The following is a 16011-nucleotide window of genomic DNA, read 5'->3' as shown; positions in this document are numbered from 1 at the left end:
TGAGATGCACTGGTGATGCATGAAAAATATGAAGAATTACAAGTGACCACAGCAGCAGAAAGGATTTGAACATTGATTTCAAAACTGCAGCTGGCAGCGGTGGGATGGGGACTGGAGCAGGTGGACAGAAAAGTCCTCCTCTGTTACACAAAGCAATGGATTTCAGCCTGGGCTGACAGACAGTCAAAAGCCTTGAAGTAGCAGGGCCTGGGGCTGTGTAAAGCAGAGAGGAAATGTGAAAAGCAGTGTAGATGAGAGGCAAGACAGAGCACTGTGCCACAGCAGAATTCATCTGGCTTCATCTGTCTCCCCCAGACCAGTAATTTAGGTAACAGAGCCTGCTCCATCGCTGTGAAAGTCATTATAAATAGCTCCTTTTAAGCCTTCTTTGGTGAGCTTCTGACAGAGCAGCAGCAAGGCTTCACTGCCTGACAAGTTCTCAGGCCTCCAAAGGGCTGGAAGGTGGCAGAGCAGGGGCACAACTGAAGGCATTTATGTGGGAGTTTCTGGCAGGGATTTTGTGGGCACATCACTCTGAGGGAGCACAAAGGTCACCAAGCTACTTGGAGGAGAATGGATGAAGAACGTTTATTAAGCATTTTGACATTAAGCAATGTGCCAAAGACTCAAGGAACTTCTTGGCCAAGCCCAGAATCACAGTTGAATCTTTGTTTGCTTGCATGGACTTAATGTGAACTTTGTGAAGTGTTTCAGCTTTGACTTTGAGGCAGTTGCTGAGCATGAGGGACAGAGCATGGCTGAAGGTGGGGCTGTACCCAAGCCCCTGCACAAGCTGGCAGGAGAGCCTCAGCTGCAGCTCCACGGCTCCCTGCCTCTGTGGCTGGGCTCCTGCATGTGCTCAGCTTAGCAAAATGTTTCTTATTGGGATGGCAATAAACAGAGCACTACCAGAGCCATGTGGTGATGGATGCCTGCCTGTCCACTCAGTGCTGAAGGAGGAGCACAACACAATTTCTTTAATCCCAGTATCATCTTTCTGAGTTAGCAGCAGTCCATGTTTAGTGGGATGCCAGGATGACTGATTCTGCTGGGAACTTCTAAGCACAAGCTCAGTGCAAGCCACAGCAGATTGGCAGAGGAAACTAGAAAGAAGAGCTGATTTTTGTACTTGGGCCATAGACAGTGTCACAGGTACCTGTCAGAAGCATAGAGAGCTGGAGGAAAGAAAATGTAGTTTCTGCCATAAGCCTGAAACCTGAAATCCTATACTGCCCACATCCCATTTTTTTTCTGCCTGGTTATTGAACCAGTTATTGAGCTGCACCTACCTTGGAAATACCCATCTTCTTTGCTACATTATTTGCTCTTTCACTCTCCCTGTGATAATACTGAAGATGGTAAGCAGCACTTCCCAGTCTATATTTGCAATTCCCTCTTCTTGCTGTCTCATTTTCAGACTGCTCCTTGGGCTGATTCCCAAGCCAGTCCTCAGGAAGATCACCAGGGTCTCTCACATCCCCATGTGTCCCTGCTGTGGGCTTCCCACTCTGCTTTACCCTCCTCCTTCTGCCCCCAGCTTCTGCTGTATTTGCTCAGAAAGCTTTAGTGGGGCTGGAAGCCAGAGGGGGAGTGGTGAGGGTTCAGCAGAACCCAAACATTTTTCACTCTGGATCTTGCTTCAGATTTTGGTTAGTCCTGTGATAAATGCAAGTCTCTTTGTTGATCTGTGTATACAGTGCAACAAAGCTGTTCCTTTATAGCCTGTTTTAGCTTAACTCCAAAAGGGTAAGAGCAAAACAAAGCATGAACTGCTCTTGCTGTGCAGAGCGGGGATGGCTGTGTCCATCACTCAGCAGGGGTGCTTGTCTGCACAGGTTGTGCTGCCAGCAGAGGGATGGGTAACTGGGGTGTTCAGGGACCGATGGACACAGGATTATCCAGAAAATGGCTGGTGCAGGGGCGCTGCAGAGCAGTCGGTGCCATCGGTATGGCAGCAGCACAGTGCAGGCAGGGCTCACTGGAAAGTGCTGCTCTGCTCTCATGGTCTCCCTGCACAGATGGTACCCAGCCAGACAGGGATTCAGTTTCTTACCACAGATGCAAAGGGGGTTCCCAAAATATAAGCAAAACGGAGTAGGGTTTCCAAAATGTAAGCATGTACAATCAGGACATTTAAGCACCTGTATGATATGCACTCTCATCACACAGATGCATGTGAGGTACACAAAAAGAAAAAAAAAAAACCAAAACCATGATATTCTGTGTGGTGCACAAAAATATGAACTTGGTAGAGACCTGCTGGGAAATGAAACAGTAATCATGCTGCAGTCTCCTATCTGGAGAACCATTTCTCTTTTTCAACAGATGGATTTGGTGGCAGTAGAGACGAAAAAAACCAGATGTTATAAATTAATAAGACACAGAGACAGATTTTATTTTGAACCAAAAGTTAAAATTTATTTGGAATATCAATATATCCCAAAAAAATAAAAATAAAAACTTCCTTTTATGTAATGAAATAGCCATTTGAAAATGGTAAAATAAAGATATTTATCATACTATTCTCTTCTAGTTATTGTACACATATTAAGGTTGTTTTTCTTTTTCTGAATATAAATCTAGCTTGAGCTTTAAGGCTCCAAAAAGCCTAAAGCATGTAGTGGCCCTTTTGAGAAAGCAGATAAGTCAATCAGAGCTGCGTTTTTTCAGCAGACAGGCCTGTTTGAAGCTGTCCAGGACTGGACAGAAGGGAGATTTGTCAGGAAGGTCACTGTTTCAGGGAAGTATTATTCTATACCCATTGGGAAATACACTCTAACCCCTATTCATGCAGCATTTTACATGATGATGTCCTGGGGAGGGCCCTGGTTCCCCTTAGCTGTCAAGTTAATGTGCAGACCCAATCTTATTTGTGTTGGTACAGTTGATTTAATTTAAGAAATCAAATCCTACCCTGTAGTGTTTGCTCTGCTAGAAATTAAGTCAGTAACAAGACCCTGGTCCTGCCTTTACCCCTGTAAGCAATAGCCTGTGTATGCTGCACTGGCTGCAATGGAGCGTTCATGATAGCAGGATCAGGGTCTTGTCCTTTAGCTTGCTTTTAATAAAATAAATGGAATGGAAAATGTATTGAAATAAAACAGTGGAAACCCACCGACAATTACAATTCTTCCCTTGTAGAGGGCTCATTGATACTAGGCTGGAAAATGTGACTGAAGACCCATGTCAGAGCTGAGTAATGCCCCAGATGGTTTATGTAACCACTAAGCAAAAAGGGAATTTAGGTCTTACATCACCCTCTGCAACTGGGCTCCAGTGGGGCTGAAGCAAAGCTACCTGAAGGCATTGGACATCTCACCAACAATCTCACTTTCAACAGGCATTGGAACAAGTCCTGAACTTATGCAGTATGGTCTGAAATTGGTTTTGATTTCTTCCTTGATCAAAGCCATCTTCATTACTTTATGTATTTATGGTTTCTATACAAAGATGTTGCACTTCTGCTTCTGAAGTACAGGATACTAGACTACTAGAGATATTACAGCACTACTGCATTGTATCTGGCACTGCTTACAAAGGCTGCTGTTTCATGGTCACAATAATTGGTCTCTTGTGCTCTTTGTTGCCTGAAACCACCCACCTGAATGTTGCCTGAACCCTGAGGTACCATTGTTTTCAACAAAAATGTCTCAAGTTTTTACTTTCAGGAGAAAAATATAAAATACACCCAGGACTTGAACAAGTTATCAGACCATGGATGTTGCTCCAAACAAATCCACAGACCCACCTTTGCACTCAGGGAGTGACTACCTAAATAACTTCTGCAGGAGGGACCCCTACATGGAAGCGTTTTTCCACCAGCCATCCCATCCTGAGCACCTGGCACTGTGCAGCTCATCCTCCTTCCACGTTGCCTTTCCTCATCTTGAAAGGAGTGTTCAGCCTCAATATACTTTGTCCTGGGGTACAGAATAGATCTCCCTCTGTGGCTCTCCTGCAACTTGTGCCCAGTATTTTGTTCCTGCTACCTTGCCTGACTGTTTTGAGTGATTCCTTTTGCACACTTTTGCTCTTATCTTGCAAATAAAACTTTCATTTTATCATTTTACTGTGAGGTGCTGGTGAGAGGTCTCTTTGGAGCCAGCTGCTCCTAGGTGGGTGTTATTGGTGAGCCCAGACATAAATAATTTGTGACTCTGAGTTACAGAAGGTCTGTAAGAATGAGAGGTTTCCTTCTCATCACAGGCACAGTTTAAAGAGGCTGCAGAATTATCCAAGCTTTTGTTCTTTCAATAACTAGTTTAAAATATTTTCCTTCAAGTGTTCACTACACAGAAGTAGTGTCAAGGAAGAGCCAAATTCTGCTGGCAGCTGCCTAAGCATAAATCCACACTGACCTTCCTGGTTTTATTTCAGTACATTGGATTAATGCATCAAAACATAAAACACAGACTTTGACTGGTAGAGTGATCTCATCACCAGTGGAACTTTCCTGACTTTAACAATGGATCCCATAACAGCATTTCTAGCATCTCTCATGGCTGTCACAGGTCCTATAATCATAATTTATATAAATTTGAGTTCCCCATGGCATGTGTGAACGCAATAAAATTACAGATTTCTTTAAAATAATTAGGGAAAAAAGAGTTCTGGTACTGGACAGAAATATCTGAAAAAATGACTCCAAGACTCAAGACAGGGTAAATAAGTAGGACCCAATTAGCTCTGTTTGTATTTTGTAGCTCAAAGGCTGGAACAGCAGGAGTACTGCTGAGGTGTCCTTACCTTAGGGTTGACAAGCTCAGTGTTTAAATATATGCAAGTGGATTAAATGTGATGTCTAAATACGATGCATGTATGTTTCAGGGGGAGAAAAGTAAGAAAAACAGTGTCAGCTGTTTTTTGTCTAATTCTTTAATGCCAGTTACCCCATTTGGCTCCAGTGGAAAACCTCATGGGAAAAGCCCAAAGCAGGGCCACAGGACCTGTGTAAATGGGTGCGTGATGTTATAATTTCCTGAAGCAAATGGCAGTGTCGCAGCCACTTCCCAGAGTGACAATGAAAGTTCCCTAATTTGTCACTTACATGTCTGATCCTGCTGCCACATCCCTATAAGCGTGCTTGTCTGCAGCCCAGTCACCTGCCAGGATGCTCCCTGCACACCAGGGGTGCAGCTGCACTGCCTGCTGAGGAGGTCACTTGGGCTGGTGACTGCACTGGAGCTGCTTCCCAGGCAGCAGGGAAGCTGCCTCTCCCACACCCAGCCTAGTCTGGGAGGGCAGGGTGAGGAGCAGGAGCTGGGAACAATGGTGCAGAGGTACCCATGAGGGCTCTGGGAGATGGGGAAAGAGCAGTTGGATTTCTTTCTCTGCCGAAATCAGTGTTGGCACTGCCAGCATTGCCATCCAGGACCTAGAAAAGTGGGGGTTTAATCCTATGCAATTAAGGGAAACAGAGTGTGAAACAGGGTAGATTATTTACAACCCTCCCTGTTTCACGCCCGTGTTAATGTTGGGCCACAAGTCCTTGCCATGCTGTGATGTCACTTGCCATTGATAAAGGTTTTGAGTCATGAGCCATAAGCCTCAAATTTGCAGGAGATAGCAGGGCTCCTTGCCCTCTGCTCAGATAAAGGCAGTCAGGCACTCTGGCACTGTTCAAAGCACAGCAAAGCCTCCACTGACTTCAGAGAGTCCAAGGTCTCTGCTCCAGACCCTGGACCACTTCCAGCCCCTCTTGCTCTGTCTGAGAGACTCGAGACACACAGGACTGAGGCTCTAAATGGCACAATGGTGGGCTTCTACTAACACTTTATCAGCTAATTGCAGTTAACTTTAATTTTGCCTTTTCCACTCTTTACCGGTCTTCTTAACCTGCTTTTTAGCCAGGGCAAAATTAAACATGAGGAAAAAGGCTTATTCAGCATTATAATTATCTACTCCCAAGCTGTATAACAAAATGGTTTACACATTTAATTGGTTTTGTCTAATATTTCCACGTATACAGTAGTCCTATTAATGAATATCATAGCTTCATTACTGCATATCACATTTTGCTATGTTTTGTACCATAAAATAATGTCAGCACATCAATAACTTAAATAACACATATGTAAACTCGTTTTCTGCTTGTTATAATTACGATTTGAGCCTGAAAAGGCCTTTGATTTGTAAGACCATTCACATAATATGGAATGTAACTTTATTTGTTTTTCTTTTGTATATAATGAGACACCGAAAGCCCTTGTCATCTCTTAACAGGATACTAAAGCAGCTCTGTTTCATGAATGACAGCACAATTAAAGCTAAAAATCATAATTAAAAAAAAAAACCCTTGTACTGTACAATCTCAAATTAAAGCAAGAAAGATAATGACAATCTTTTGCATTAGCCAGGAAATGTGATTCTCTGCCACTGGGCTGTTTTTTTCTTGTTGACAATTCACAGAATGTGTATATGGGTGTAGTTATAGGTGTGTGTATATTCTATGTAGAACAGCAGTCCCTATTTTGTTGATCTAGTTCTTCTAATTGTTTAGTTAAACTACCTAGCTGTTACAATTTAGAATACTACATTAACACATTTAACATCAAGTTTACATACTTGCGTCTTTGAAATACTAGGAACTTTTACACATTTTATTTGGCTTTGTAAGGACTGGAATATCACAGATAATGCAATCTACTTGTCTTTGAAAGAATATGGCTGTTCTCAACTAACTCTCTAAGGTTCAGAGTGAAATACACTTCTCCATATATCTGTAGCTGACTTCAGAGAAGAAAGAGTGTCTTCTTAAGCGGTCAATCTGATGTTACAGTACAGATTCTGCAGAGATATATTTATTTAATGAAAGATAACTCTCTCTCTCTGGACTTTAGAGTCAAGCTGTTGCAGCAAAATTACTTCATTTGGACTATTCTACACAAATCTCAAGAAAAACCTATTCCAAGTATGTTTTGTAGTAGTATCTCCACATGACCAGAGGAGGGCACTTTGAACATCATTGCACTGCCCAGGAGGCAGATGCAGAAGCACAGTGATACCCAATGTCGCACAGTCCTGCCACCTCTCCCAACTCAGGCAGGCATCCTCGTGTCTGCAAAAACACAGAATCCAGATTGTACCACAGGGCTCTGTTCTGAAAACAGTGGGCAGATAAATCACTCTCTTCTCGCTAACTGCGATTTCTCCCGATTTCCCCCATTTCATTCAGTGTTGCTGCGGGCTAAATTAAGAGTAATGGATAATTCCTAAAAATCTTGTGAGGGGAGTTGTCTCCCCCTTCTTCCTGAACATCCCTCCGCTATTAGCCCCTGGTAATTTAGCAAATATTGATTGATTTAACCCTCTATGACTTATCCTGCTGCAGAAATTCCTTGCCTTTAACTGAAAAATGCACTTGGAAAATGCACTCTCTGAGATATGTATTGCAACAGTGCATCTTTTCACATTAAACTCTTGTAAAAGTACTGCTCCTTTCCACCTTCTGAGGGAGGTCACTCTGTGTCCCAGATCTGCTCTCCTGGCAGAGCACATAGCAGAGAAATCAATCTCTTCTCTTTTCCATACATAACCACAGTGTGGAGTTCAGCCAGTTTCCATGCAGGAAACACGTTTTTGGGCTTCATTTTGGCTAAAGGTATCAACCTTCTGTGGAAAAGTTTTTAATTCTGCAATCTTGTTGTTATTGTAGACAGATTATTGTTTTGCCATCTCTGCTTTTTTTTTTTTGTTTGTTTTGTTTAATGCAGAGAAATTATTAGAAAGGATTTAGAAACATGTTTTTTTCTTTTTTAAAATAAAATTCTCTCCTCCACCTTGGAGAAACACAATGCTTATTTAATGTACTTTTTTCTCCCCCCTTAACATCATTCCATTTCTCTTTTCTTCTCTTTTTTCTTTCCTCTTTTCTTGACTTTTCTCTTCTTTTCTCCTTCTTTTCTAGAGCAGAGAGGTACAAGAAGGAAGTTGTCTTTCATCAGCAGTCCTTTGAGATAGAGTAGAATTCAGTGAGTCCTCACCATGATAGGATCATAAACTTACTGGGTTAAACCATGCTAACGTTCCCTAAGCTGCCAAGTTTTAGCTGCACCATACATATATGTGTTTCCTTGTGCCTTTTCTTGTCTTATAATTTTGTTTTTCTTGATGACCCTGAGCTATGGCTTTCTTGTTTCTACCACTAGTCAACCTTCCTTTCTTTTCTGGTTTTGCCGATATAGGCCTCAAAGAAAAAATGGCAGAAGAGCACAAAGTAGCTGAGGTACATGAGAGAGGACCAGATGATGTTCTGCACGTGGGAATGGCACTGGCCCTGCTGCATCCAGGAGAAGACCAGGTAATTGATCACGCAACCGACCAACATCTGAGTGATCTGCGACAGGGTGATGAACATGGCAAACTTGCGTGAGACCCTGAAGCCAGCAGCCCGCAAGGCATAGTAGGAGTACATGACGGCGTGTACTCCGTAGTTCATGGTCATGAACCAGCCCCCGCCAGCCACCATGTCCTTGTAGGAGTACCAAGAGTAAAGTAACACAGTAATGTGGTGGTACCAGTGTAAGAAGATGAGCTTCTGCTTCCTAAGAATAATGAATATTGTATCACCTGTAATAAAAACAAAACACAAAACAAAAGAAGAGGGGAGGAAATGAGAAACGGATCAAACAATCCCACAATTAACGCAGTGCTCTCTTCCCTTTGCCGTTGCTGGAGTGTACGCTACTTTAGAGCATGAAATCCACCTCAGCTCTAGATCTGAGAGCCCGTTTGGCTCCTAATCCCTATGCAATCTTTAGCAAACCAATGCATTTACATTTTCCTGTATGGATAACTCCATCTGAAAACTCCATAGGTTTACTTGGTAGCCCTTTGCTGCAAACGTTATCCACAAAAGTCTGGGATGAGGTGGGTGGATGTACGTGCATCGTCCCTAACTGTGAGACTGCCCATTCTATACCGTGACTGGAAGAGAAATGCAGCTTGACAGAGACCAGAAAGCCTAGAGGAAGCAGCACAGTGTCCTCTGATTCAAATGTCTATGTGCAAACTCAACCTAATAAAAATCAGAAGAGTCTTTTGAAGTAATACACAAAAAAGCTGTTGCATATGCAACCCACCATACTGAAAGAGATGCTTCCAGAAAGAAATTTGGGTTATATTGAAACACACGTCACTTTTCTACAAATCCATCTTACTGCTGTAGAAAAGTAAATACTATTCCTCTTTCTTGCTTTTTTTTCTTCTGTCTGCTTCTCATGATTGCAATGAGCATCTCAATTAGATATATGGATGTATATGTATGCTCCTTGTTTTCCACTGTTATACACAACATGTATAACATGTTTCCAAAAGGATCCCTGAGATTTGAACCTGGGAACATAGTTTGATGTGTAAGTGTCCCAGGAAATCTAACTCATGAGTATTAGTCACGGATGGAAGCAAAACTGCACTGTCTTCACAAGGTCTATAATAAACTGTAACACTGCTGTTCACTTCATTAACTGCAAGGCGTTGACTCATATTTTAATAAGTAATCATATGTTCAACTTATTGTTGCTGGGCAGCTCTAGCTGATGTTCCCCATTTTTAACAACTAAATTTCTGTGGGTTTGCGGCAATTTAAGCAGCAGGAAACCAAGGGATTCTGACACAGCAAAGCAACTGGTGTCATTCAGCTGTCTCATTCTAGTTTTAATGCTGATGAATTGCTGTCCTCTAATTTGCTGAATCGAATTACCTGTGTGAAAGGTGAAGTCTCGTTTTTGCTGTACACCTGAACACAGTGAGAGCTGCAGTCCTTTGGGGTTTAATAAGGGCATCCTCCGAAATGAAAGCTGGAGGGCTGCTCCTTTCCATTAAAACAATCCTTTCCTACACTAATCAGCCATGGATAAGAACACATGAAGACTGGCTTTCAAGTTGGCTTTCACATGTATATTGTTAAGTATCCTTATCAAGAAACTGCTAGAGAGGTATCAGTTTATAAAAATGACTGGAAAAGCTAGGGATATTATGGGAAATTAGTTTCTACTTGGAGGAAGCACACAGCCACAGCTTTCACAGTCTGGGAGGAAGCACCTTACTGTTCATAATTGTACACTTAGATGTGTATTGAAGAATGAAAGCTGCAGAATGGAGGCAGAGCCTGACTCAAAGCTTCTTGCTGACACAGCTGCTACAGCCCACCCTCCACTTCTGTAGCCACGGGGTGTGTGACTGCTGATTATGCCACTCCTATTTGCCTACAAGTAGTTCAGGAAGAGCTACGGGCCAGATTGCTTTTGCTTCTTGTCTGCCCTGCTGTGTATAATCACTGCAGTTTATTCCTGGGCTGGAAAAGGTCTTATTCAGCTGCACATTGATCTAACTTCAGCCAAGCTGGAATTGACCTCTAGAGACTAAAACATCTAGTTTGGGGTTGGTCATGCTTACTTGGTTTTTCTGATACTTAAATGGGATTTTGACAGTGATGAGACCCTTCTTGTGCTTCCTGCGTTGACATTTCTTCTCTAAAAATACACAAAGGCGTATGAGAGAAAGAGAGACAGGGTACTCACCTAGCTCGGGTGCTTTGCTTAGCACAAATGCATATGCCCAGAATTTGCTGACAGGTCCAATGTAAAAACTCTGGTCACACACTGACTGCTTCAGGCCTTTGGTCATCAAAATGTACAGCATATAAGCACCAGTTCGAACAGCACCGAATATACTTTAAAACAAAAAGAGAAAATTAGGAAAGGTCAGTGGACATTTGAAATCTACATGGCATCACTTCAAATCATTACGAGGAAACTGTGCTGAAATAATACGTGTGAGACAGCTTGAGCTGGAGAAACTCTGCTGGCTTCTAGGTAGCTACTCTGAAGTCAGACCTGTAAGCTGGACTGCAGCCACATCCCCTGGTGAAAGTCTGTAATGGTAACATCAGTGTTTTTCATTTCACTACCACAGGAATGATCCTTCAGTTTTCAGAAGCAGGGAAACATCCATTTCAGCACAAAACAACATGCAGAGTTTTAATGCTGATGGCTGGGAAACTTTTGAACAAGAAATGAGTTGATAAAATGCTGTATTAGCAACATAATCAGGACCAATTCATTCTTCTGGTTTTCTCAGAGTTTTCTCTCATATTTCCCTATATTTGTTACATCCACAGGAGCTCTGAGCACAGCCATACCCAGGTAGGGCACACAGATTTTGATGAGGCATCTCAGTCAGAGCCAGTGTTTTGATGCACATGCTTGACTTCATCCCTTAGCAGGTCATTGCTAACAGAGGAAACAGATAGTTAAATCAAGCTGTAAACAGCAGATTCACCTTCACCACATCAAAGTGAGATGCAAGGTAACAGTGTTCTGTAAATGAGAAACTTCAAGAGATTTGTAACAGTATTAATTAGTGCAATTACAGAGGGGATAGGTTGACATCCAGCTCATATCAGGAACAATGGCTTCTGTCTCACCAGCAAAGAGCTCTGCAGAAGGAGTTTTGTCTCACTGTTTTATGGCAAGAACATGCCTTCCCATTGTCTGCCACTGTAGTTTGCTGGCCCTGCATAACTTGTGATGAATACTGGATGAAGGAAACAGCTTTCAAAGAGAAATCGAGCAAAGACAGTCACAATCTATTTTGGGGTTGAGTATATCTTACTTTATGTCTACATCATACGTCCTCATCCCTCTACCCAGCTCCATCTTATCTCCCCTCTAGCTTCCTTGTGACCTTGACCTAGCCTGGTTCCCACTCTGCCTCATTGTCTTTCATGATTATTTCATGGCAACAGGCAAAACAAGCCACCTAAAACTGGTGTATAAACACATGCGGGCAATGCAAGCTACCATTTATGCAAAGTGTGTGAAAGGAGGAACAGTTCCTCTGAAGTTATAGATAGTCTGTTATTTGTCCTTGTCTTGTGAGGTCAATATTCCATAAAAAACATATTTTAAAATCATCAAGGCAGCCCAAAAATCTGAGTTTGATGGCAGTTTTTACAGTACTTGGTCAGATTAGATGGTTCTAGTAAGCCTGCTCCACAGGAAAACTGCTACATAGCTTATATATAATATGCAAAGAGTATTTAGATTTCCAGATCTGCAGCATTGATACACCCAGTCAAATCTGCCTGCTGCTAAGGGACAATGCAGCTTGCTCTCCCCTGTCCACTTCATGGAATCTGCAGCCCAGTGGATTTCCACAGTGCCTGCTGCTCTTTGGGCTGTCAGTGGCATCACAGATGGGGCTCTACAGCCAGGTCATACCCATGGGGAAGTGCTGCATCCTGGCTCCTGCACCATTACCTTCTGATGCCTGAGGTTTCACTGCGCCATCAGGAAATTCAGACGACTGTGAGCACTTACAAAGCTACTATTATTATCTGCTACTTGCACAGTGGCTTTCCTGCCAGATGAGTCCTCTTGTGCTATGTGCAAGTAAAAAAAACACCCTCCTGTGGTTTTCAGGTGTGCTGGAGAAGTTTAGCTGAGTCTGTGTTTCCCATTAGCATTACCCAAAGCAATGCACATATTCCCAGGCTTAGGGAAGAGAGCCACTGCAGCCTTTCATGTTCACCCACCCCTGCATGCAGAGGAGACAGTGTAGTGCTCCCAGCATCAGCTCAGAGTGCATCCTCTCCATGCAGGGTTGTCTCCTCCCAGAAACGCTCTCTCAGCACACTTTTCTCACGTCTTTCAGGCATCGGTCATTTTAACTCAGCAGAGAGTGCCAAAACCTGCAGGAGGAGTTTTGAAATGAGGCGCAACTCATTCTGTGTTTCCTCTTTGGTGTTTAAAACGTGCCCCCTTATTATTATTTTTTTTCACAGGAGCTGCATTTCTCATTCCCAAGAAGACAGGAGATCCTGAAAGAGATGTGATCTGATCACTTCCTGAGGCAATGAACTCCTCAGGCTAGCCAGGGCATGCTGCTGCCTGCTCCTATGTTTTGGGTGGTTGCAAAACTGGGTGGAGGAAAATCAGGCAGAATACCTAAGGAACACTGGTTCTCCCATTAGCAAGTCTCTCAGTGCTGACATTAAAATGGGGGGAGAAAAGAAAATTTTAACTAATGAGATCAAGTAGTTGCAAGCAATGTGTCTTTCTCTATAAAGAAGCTGTATTGCTTTTCTAAAAATTGTTTGCTACTTAAGTTTTAAAACCAAAGAGAATTCTGTGCCATGAACACAAACGCAAACGAGAAGGACACTTGTTCGAGCAACAGGAAAACAATGATCTAACTGTGATTGGGTATGGACACCCAGGGATCTAACCTAGACTGATAACAGAGCCACAATGTCTGTGCCTGCTGGGGATTACAGTGTCCCTTTGCTGTCTTTGACATCATATTGATCTAATTTCTGCCTGTCTTTCCATTTAGCAGCTACTACAGAGCTGTCTTTGGAGCGCACACACACACACACACACACACACACACACACACCAATTCACACACACATTTTTCTACAATTCCACAGGATGGTGGCTTCCCCTAGTTCCATGACTCTAGAAGTGACCCCAGTTACAGCTCTACATTGTGAGAGTCAGACTAAACAGTTCTTGTTTTTTTTTTATTGGCAGAAACCGAGTTACATTTTCACATAATTCACCATGGAAGGCTTTATGCAAAAGGATAACAAACTCCAAGTAACTGATTTAATTACCTAAATAGACACCATGAACAGTGAGCTGCTTATGAGAAGTGCTGCATGCCAAAACACTAACTTACCAACAAGTATGCACCACCCAAGACTGAAAAATATCCAATGCATGCCTGCAAATGTGTCTTGGAGCCATAGAACTAAGAGTGCTTTTTGTGCCTCTGGCACTTAATCTTGTTTGTTCTGTAAGGTAAAATCAACCAACAAATTTCTATCTTGCAAAGACATGATGTGCAGCAGAGTGATGACATTGCTTACTCAGTAAATCACTCCTGCTTCATTCTGTCCTCACCCTGCTCTCTGCTGTAGCTTTTGTGAGGTATTGAAATGAACTGCTTACCAAAGCAGTCTGTCTGGTGGGAATCATCTGCAGGGATTTTCAAAATAAGGTAGCAGTGAGTTACTGTACAGTTACAGACTTTTACAACTAGAGAGACCGATCAGAAACAAACTGCACCATCTAATGCAGCTTTCTTATCTATTCAGGCTCAACATTCTCCTCCCTTCAGGCAGTGACATCTCTGGTAAGTTAAAAAATGCCCAATTGATATTTTACTGTCCATAGTATGATGAAAATACAAACTAATATTTTTCCCTCTCAAATTTGTTTTCAAGCAGGGGTTGGTGGGTTGACCCTGCTGCATGTCAGGTGCCCACTAAAGCTGCTCTATCAGTCCCCTCCACAACTGGACAGGGGAGAGAAAATATATCAAAAGGCTCCTGGGCTGGGATAAAGGCACAGAAAGATCATTCACCAGCTACCATCAAGGGCAAAACAGAGTCAACCTGGGGAAATGACTTTATTACAAATCAAATTACGTTGTATAATGAGAAATAAAAGCTAAATCCTAAAAACACCCCCCCATCTTCTATTCTTCCTTGGTTAAACTTTACTCCTGAATTCTGTACCTCCTTTTCCTCAGTGGCAAGGGAAGGAGGGGGATGAGGAATAGTCTTCTTACTACCAAAACCTGGCCACAGAAATCCAGTACTCAGAGGGCCTCAAAACACATCCCATGCAGGGGTTAGGCACAGAATTAAGAAGGGCTGGAGAGCTGGCTCATGGGAAGACAACGCAGGTGTTATTGTCTGAAGGCTATTGCTACTTTGTGCTGTCTCCATCCTACCTGCCAGTAGGGAGTGAAGTATTTGTTTGTCAAAAGCCCAGGTGAGAAGCAGGTACCTCAAGCCTTCAGTCTGGCGTTGCAGCAGGCTCAGCTCTTCCTCACCGTGGAGGTCACTGCCCAATTTTGCTAGGGCTGCTTTCTATGGAGACCCATCCCCTGACACCTGGCTCCTGACACCTCTGGACACCAGTCCAGATCCAGTCCAGGATCAACAATGCAGAACTGAGCAGAATGTGACTTCCAAATAAGAACAAATCTAGAAGCGCAGCACAGAATATAGCAGCATGTCCTAAAGGAAAGTCTCTGCTCTGGTTTTAAAAGAACTTAACCAAACAAACCATGCAGTCTGTAAATGCAGCACCAAGCTGGTTTAACCAGTCTCTGAGGTGTTGGACTACAGTGTACTGTGGGTGTGCTGGGCTAGTCCAGCAGCGAGCCAGCCGGCCACCCAGACAGAGCTCTCACAGGTCCAGCTCCAGCTCCCAGCTTGAGACCCAGCTGGAAAAGAGAAAAAAACATTAATTCTGCCCTGGCCTGCTTACATGGTGACTCACAGGAGCTCTGGCAGGTAAGTCTGTGCCCTGGAAGCACAAGGCCATGGCAAAAAGCATAACATCCTCCTTTGTGAAAGCCACATTGAGCAGACAGTGGTCCTGGGAAAGCAGCTGAGATGACCACACTGACTGAAGCCCACTTGTACCATAACAGCAAGAAAAGAGGAGAAGCAGGTTCTTCAGTTGTTTGTTGACTTTTTTTTTTTTTTTTTTAAATTTATTTTAGCATGTTAAATATTTAGAGAGGGAGCACTCTGAAATGTCTAAAGGGCAGCAGGTGAAGAATGTGGAGCTTCTTACACCTTCCTTCATGACAAATCAAACCATGTTCACCTTCCTGGTCTGGTCAGCAGCAGCCCTTCCGATTTAAATCCCCCAGTCCTCAGGAAGGAGGAAGGCGTTGCACTGCTAATGCTGAGTCAGCACAGGACCAGGGGAAGTACCCCTCAGTCTGTCAGTTCCAAGCAGCAGTCCTGAGAGCACACCTAGAGACAGCAGTAGCTTTAAAAAGGGGCAGCAGAGGATTCCTGTGCTTAGCCAAGCAACAGAACACATGCAAACTATGAACTGATAGCGGGAAAATGCAGGGAGGAAACGTGTGTAAGAACCAGCTCTCAGAAATAATTTTCTTGAAAAGAAATGCAGCTTCAGCAAACACTGCTGAACTCCCCATCAGGACAGTTGTCAAAAGAGTAAAGAAACCCAGGAACTCCTG

The 16011-nt window shown here is 43.1% G+C and overlaps 1 protein-coding gene across 2 annotated transcripts in view; it reads right to left on the bottom strand.

Moving 5' to 3' along the window:
* Positions 1–2391: 2391 nt before the first annotated feature.
* The window catches only part of ELOVL6 (ELOVL fatty acid elongase 6), a 79364-nt gene continuing 65744 nt past the window's right edge, over positions 2392–16011 (bottom strand). For both annotated transcript variants that reach the window (XM_086889421.1, XM_086889420.1), the window contains 2 exons: positions 10521–10672; positions 2392–8568 (listed from right to left, as the gene is read on the bottom strand). In XM_086889421.1, the coding sequence (XP_086745547.1) occupies positions 8144–8568; positions 10521–10672 (577 nt within the window). In that variant the 3' untranslated portion in view covers positions 2392–8143. The remainder of the gene's footprint in view (positions 8569–10520; positions 10673–16011) is intronic.

Source organism: Cyanistes caeruleus, chromosome 5 (genome assembly GCF_971803275.1).
Source record: "Cyanistes caeruleus chromosome 5, bCyaCae1.hap1.1, whole genome shotgun sequence".
In the NCBI taxonomy this organism is placed as follows: Eukaryota; Metazoa; Chordata; class Aves; order Passeriformes; family Paridae; genus Cyanistes; species Cyanistes caeruleus.
Note: the sequence above shows the minus strand (reverse complement) of the source record. Positions and strands in the feature narration are given on the sequence as shown.